This window comes from Octopus bimaculoides, chromosome 26, assembly GCF_001194135.2.
Source record: "Octopus bimaculoides isolate UCB-OBI-ISO-001 chromosome 26, ASM119413v2, whole genome shotgun sequence".
NCBI classification, from domain to species: Eukaryota; Metazoa; Mollusca; class Cephalopoda; order Octopoda; family Octopodidae; genus Octopus; species Octopus bimaculoides.
In genome coordinates this window covers 25077800-25084388 of record NC_069006.1, presented here as the reverse complement: position 1 = coordinate 25084388, position 6589 = coordinate 25077800, and the positions used below count along the sequence as shown (strand labels likewise).

The window sequence follows — 6589 nt, the reverse complement described above, 5'->3', positions numbered from 1 at the left end:
AGGGTTTTCGAGCGAGATCGTTGCCAGTGCCCCTGGACTGGCTCTTGTGCGGGTGGCACATAAAAGACACCATTTCGAGCGTGGCCGTTGCCAGTACCGCCTGACTGGCCTTTGTGCGGGTGACACGTAAAAGCACCCACTACACTCTCTGAGTGGTTGGCGTTAGGAAGGGCATCCAGCTGTAGAAACTCTGCCAAATTAGATTGAGGCCTGGTGTTGCCATCCGGTTTCACCAGTCCTCAGTCAAATCGTCCAACCCATGCTAGCATGGAAAGCGGACATTAAACGATGATGATGATGATGATGATTGCAAACCAAACTATAACCTGTCCAACACAGGGAGGTATGGAAGAAAATTAGAAGATGAAAGGATAATGAAGATGATTCTAAGAGGAACGGTAAATGGTTACCTTGAGGAAGCGGTTTCAGCAGTGCATCACAGACATTTATTTTCAACAGGAATGCCCTTAGGGATTGCTCCAACTCGGTCAGTAGAATATCACAACTGGAACAAAGGATAAAGGAAAGATTTCATAATAATAATAATAATAATCCTTTTTACAAGAGGCACAAGGCCTGACAGTTTTGGGGAGGGGACCAGTCGATTACATCGGCCTCAGAATGTAACTGGTACTTCATTTATCAACCCTGAAAAATGAAAGGCAAAGTCGACCCCGGCAGCATAAGAATGTGATGGCAGACAAAATACTGCTAAGCATCTCACCTGGCATGCTAACGATGCTGCCAGCTCGTCACCTTATTAATAATAATAATAATAATAATAATGATGAAATTATTGTGTATAGCGCTCAGGTGCACTACAACTCGTCAAAGGTGTTATGTACAGTAGATAGAATTATGTTCAAAAGTCAGGAAAGGGAACAGTGTATGAGTCATGATATACAGGTGTGCATGCGTATGGAGGTGGGGGGAGATATCGGGTGTAGTGTTGGTGAATTCCAGGAAGCATGGAAGTTTTAAAGGATGCAATGTCTCGGCAGGTTAGTTTGTTCCATGCTTCAGTAACTCTGAGTGTGAAAAAATGTTTCTGAATGTGATGGGAGCTGTGCGGTTTTCTGACAGTGTAGGTATCTAACATAGAAAACTCTGCCTCGATGAATTCCACCTGACCCATGCAAGCAATGGGACAAAGGACATTAAAACGAATATGATGATGATGTGTGCACGTGTGTGTGTGTATGCACGTGTGCTTGTGTCTTTTGTGAAAACATGTCTGTCTGGCCTTGAGGTAATATTAGCTGAATTGAAGGTGGTGAGCTGGGCAAAATGCTTAGTGGTATTCTGTTTGTCTTTATGTTTCGAGGTGAAATTCCGCCAAGGTCGACTTTGCCCTTCATCCTTTCAGAGTCAATAACTTAAGTACCAGTTGTGTACTGGGGTCAATCTAATTGACTGGGCCCCTCCTCCCCCAAAATCTCAGGCCTTGTGCCTAGAGTAGAAAAGAATATCAGCTTAATTGGAACCAGGTGAGGAAGGGTTGGTGATGCCTCAATAACATCGTGTCTGCATTCCATGCTGTCATGGGTTGGATGGTTTCACAGGAGCTAGCAAGGCTGGCAGGTTTGTACCAGACTCTATTTGTCTGTTGTGGCAGGGTTTCTACAGCTGGATGCCCTTCCTAACACCAACCACTTTATTGTGCTAGATGCTTCTATGTGACACGGGCAGAGGTGCCTTTACGTGGCACTGGTAAGGGTGTGATGATGTGGCGCTGGCAAGGGCGCTTTCGTGTGGAACTGGCGCAGGTACCTTTATGTGGAACTTACGAGTGTGCTTTTACGTGGCACCGGCAAAAATGCTTTTTACATGGCATTGCCACAAGTGCCTTCCACGTGACACCAGCACAAGCCCTTTCTATGTGATCCCAGCATGAGAGCTTTACATTCATTTAACCCAAGCTTGTTAAAATGAACAACCGAACAAACACTTACCCAAAGCCTGATAAGAGGGAAGGATAAGCAATTTCAAAGACAAAACGTTCTATCGGGGTCTGTTTTGAGTCCAGAATGACCAGTCCCACTCGGTTAACTTCCTGTGCTTCCAACAGTAATTTGATACTTTCGAGAATATTGGTAATGTACTGGATGACATCGGGATGAAGACACATCTGAAACAGAAAGTCACATGGAGATACAGATTCTAACTAAAATTAACTTTGTAGAAATTTAGAAGGTACAAGCATGGCTGTCTGGCAAGAAGACTGATTTCAAACCACATGGTTCTAAGTTCAGTCCTATAGCATGGCACATTGGGCAAATGCCTTCTATTATAGCCCTGGGTTGACCAAAGCATTGAGAGTGAATTTGGTGGATGGAAACTGAAAGAAGCACGACACACACACATGTGTGTGTCCTTGTGTCTGTCTGTCTCCCACTACTGTGGCATGTAAAAAGCACCATTTGAGTGTGGATGATGCCAGTGCTGCCTGACTAGCTCCCGTGCTGGTGGCATGTAAAAAGCACCCACTACACTCTGGGAGTGATTGGCATTAGGAAGGGCATCCAACTGTAGAAACATTGCCAGATCAGATTTGAACCTGGTGCAGCCTCCTGGCTTCCCAGACCCTAGCTGAACCGTCCAACCCATGCCAGCATGGAGAGCAGATGTTAAACAACGACGATGATATATATATACACACGCACATACACCTGTACGTGTGTATGTATGTAGGTGTGTACAATACAGTACAAAGTTGCAGCAATACTCTATGTACTCACCTGTACGGGGACATTGTACTTCTTCCGTGTCTCAAACACTCCTGCAGGGTAAAGATCTCGGTGGTGGAGAATGCAATGGATGGCAACTTCCAGGAACTCTGTTACAATATCTGCAGCTACTGTTGTTGAAGAATAAAGAGACACTTGTAAACATAATGCAAATAAAACAGTTAAATAAACTAGGAAATAGTGTTGTTGTTGTTGTTGTTGTGTTGCTCCAGCATAGGCTCAGCTCTGGTTGAGCAGTTTTATGCAATGCAAATACTCAACCAAACAACAGATTCTTTCTTTTAACTTGTTTCAGTCATTTGACTGTGGCCATGCTGGAGCACCGCCTTCAGTCAAGCAAATCGACCCCAGGACTTATTCTATCGATCTCATTTACCAAACCACTAAGTTACGGGGTCGTAAACACACCAGCATTGGTTGTCAAGTGATGTTGGGGAGACACAAACACATATATATATATACATATATATATATATATATATATACATACAACGGGCTTCTTTCAGTTTCCATCCACAGACCTGAAAATAATCCGTCTGCAACAACAACTCAAAGAAGTTGTATCCTATACTCCTATGCTGGTGCCACGTCAAAAGCATCAGCGCTGGTGCTACATAAGAAGTACCGGCACTGGTGCCATGCCAAAAGCACCGGTGCCACATGAAAAGCATCTCTGCATGTGGAATATAAAAAGCACCCAGTACACTCTGGTGTTAGGAAGGGCATCCAGCCATAGAAACCATGCCAAATCAGACAACTGGAGCCAGGCGCAGCTCTCTGGCCCTACCATCTCCTGTCAAACCATCCAACCTATGCCAGCATGGAAAACGGATGTTAAATAATGATGATAATCACTTAGATATTTTCTTCCTCTCATTTATTTGCTACATATAAAACGTTACATTTCTGTTACTGAACATTTCAGGTCCCGTTATAAGCAAAAGGAATTAATCTGGCCTTGCTTTGCTCTCTTTTTTTTTCTTTTTTTTTTCTAAGTTCATGTCACCTGACATCGTCTAAAATAAGTATTTCTTCTCTGTGTGTGTGTTGCTTTCATGATCGTAAGACCGTACGCTCGATTGCCACCCCCGGAGGGGTGCGTAGTGTTCTTGAACCAAACATTTCATTTCACGATGCTTTGTTTCAGTCCCCCTCAGCTATAAATCGCTAACCCTGCAGCGGACTAGATCATTGTGACTAGTAATGGTAAACAACATTCGATAAATCTGATCGATACAGTGATTACATGTATATATTTACGGTAATCGCTCCGTTTGCATTCGTAAAAAGAAAAAAAAATGTAAAGGGACATAACTAAATGCATCCGAGAATGTCTGATACTTTAACTCACTTTTGTCACCTGTCGTCATCTTTAACTGTTATTTACAATAGATTTCTAGCTTAGCTTTGGAAAAAAATGATCATTTACTCGACTCATAAATCTCTATTTCTGACTGGTTGTCGAGCTATCGCTTCTTACTGTTTTCTTCTTTCCTTCTATAAAACAGACTCAGCTAGAAAGTACGGCTCAAGAAAGATATAAAAATAATAAACAAGAACCGGGGAAAAGCAAAAGCAAACTAAAATCAAGATTATCGATATTGTCAACAAAACGTTTTGATTTTACGAACGTAAAGTGAACAGTTACCATGTATTACAGTTCTATATTTAAGAGATGAGGAATTATATACATTATTTACATTTATGGATATACCCTCCAGCCTTCATCAGGTGCCACGGAGAAATTTCGACCCTGGGTTCTCATTCCTAAGATATTTTTCAATGTTGTTGCTGTTGTTATTATTATTATTATTATTATTCAGGTCACTGCCTGGAATCGAATTCGGAATCTTGGGGTTAGTAGCCCGTGGTTAAGAGCGCGAACTACTAACCCCAAGATTCCGAGTTCGATTCCAAGCAGTGAACTGAATAACAACAACAACAACATCGAAAAATGCCTTAGGAATGAAAACCCAGGATCGAAATTTCCCCAAGACACCTGATGAAGGGTGGAAGGTGTATCAGCCGAAACGTTGTGTTAACAACAAACAAGATTAGGACAAATATCCATCAAATGTAAATAATAACCATATATATATATATATATATATATATATATATATATATATATATATATATAGATGTTCGATTATTCTCTTATTTTACGTAAATCTTTGTTTCCGAATGAAAAACCCCAGTTGTCTCCCCTGGCAACCAGCTCGACTGGACGAAGGGAACGGAAAATCCCATGTTTCATGAAACCATTTCAGTTATAATAAAATATTTGCCAGGAAATGTAATGTTGATTTTTTTAATCAATAGCTATAAGGTATCTGCAAAAACCTCAGTGAAAATAATTGCTCAAAATATTAATTTAAACGATTAATTTTCGACCTTTTAATGACAATGAACAGTCAGATCGAATCCGTTTCCAATCATATTTCATATTCCTCACTTTCCGATTGAAAATAAAACTGTTTAACTTCAACGAATGAAGCATAATTATCAAAGATGATATTATTTGAAGTAGTTTCGACGAATTTCTTCCAAATTCTCTCTATGTGCAAAGCTTCTCTATTTAATATCGTCAACCACAACCATTGCCATCGGCGGAGACGATCAAATGATAGAAGAAATGAAGAATGAAAATATATTTTTTGCAATAAATATCGTGTAAAATGATCTAAACATTCTGATCTTTATCGGCATTTTAGTGATGATGATAATGAGGTTCACAAGAAATTGATTAAAAAACGTAATTAAGACAAAGACAGTGACAGAACCATCTCCATTTTACAGGTACAACACAACTAGATACGTGCTATGGCAATTATTACCCATCTACTTCCTATAATATAGAATCGTTAGAAATAAAAATGAATATTGGAAGTATAAGCTAAAAGAAAGTAGGAGTTGACTGGAGATAAATTATTAAGATCTTTGAAGTAAAGCGCAAGAATCAAAAAGGAATCAAAGATGTACATGCGATGGGATGAATGCAGAGACATAACTATTGTAAATGTGGACAGAATATACCGAAAATTAGAGATTAAAAATACCTTGAACCTTGCTCGTGGAACTTAGAGTCGCTTCCGAACTCATACTTCAATCGTGTCCTGTCGAGACACGACCAAATGTTAGAATTATTAATGTTGGTTAACTTCACAGAAACTACATTTTCAATTACAGCGCCATGACTAAAGTTGTTTGAAAATCGGGAGAGAAAATGACGAAACGAAACTAGGTCGTGGATGTTTTTTAGTTTAAAAAGACAGAAAAGAAAAACTCCCTTTAGTTGAACTTAGAATTAAATGTATTTAGGAATAATTAAATTAATGAAATAAATAATATTCATCAATTTTATCGCTTTTGGATATTATAATATTGTTAATTATTACGGAATATTAGATAATAGTAATTAATATTTGTAATGATCACTGGTTTCTGTTGAGCGTGACATTTATCATCATAATAATTAACACTGTCATCGTTAATCAACATCGTTTCTATACCAGAGTTGTTTCCGTTGTCATTATTGTTATCTATAAAACTCTTACCATTATCACAACCTAAGGTCTTTTGAACGAATACGTCAAAAAGCAACGGAGTGGAAGAAACAACACATTAATGCCAAAGTTACCATTACTTGAAATTAAAAACAATTATTTATTGCGGTAGTGGATTTACAGAATTGTTGGATGGTGTTTCTTCCACCTCTTTACGTTCTACATCAGTGGTTTCCAACCCATTTTCTGCGGATCCATGGTGGTCCGCGAAGGTAATATTTGGGATCCATGAACTAAATTCAAAATTTCGTACATACATACATACATATATATATA

General features: G+C 39.3%; 1 protein-coding gene across 3 annotated transcripts in view; it reads right to left on the bottom strand.

The window, feature by feature from the left end:
• LOC106871858 (mitotic spindle assembly checkpoint protein MAD2B) overlaps positions 1 to 6589 on the bottom strand; it is a 16836-nt gene that overhangs the window by 9799 nt on the left and 448 nt on the right. For 2 of the 3 annotated variants that reach the window (XM_052976870.1, XM_052976871.1), the window contains exons 2-4: positions 2739 to 2857; positions 1953 to 2128; positions 411 to 505 (exon numbers count right to left, since the gene is read on the bottom strand). In XM_052976870.1, the coding sequence (XP_052832830.1) occupies positions 411 to 505; positions 1953 to 2128; positions 2739 to 2857 (390 nt within the window). Of the gene's footprint in view, positions 1 to 410; positions 506 to 1952; positions 2129 to 2738; positions 2858 to 5806; positions 6058 to 6589 lie in introns of those variants that run through there. The other variant, XM_014918591.2, reaches the window with a different exon arrangement.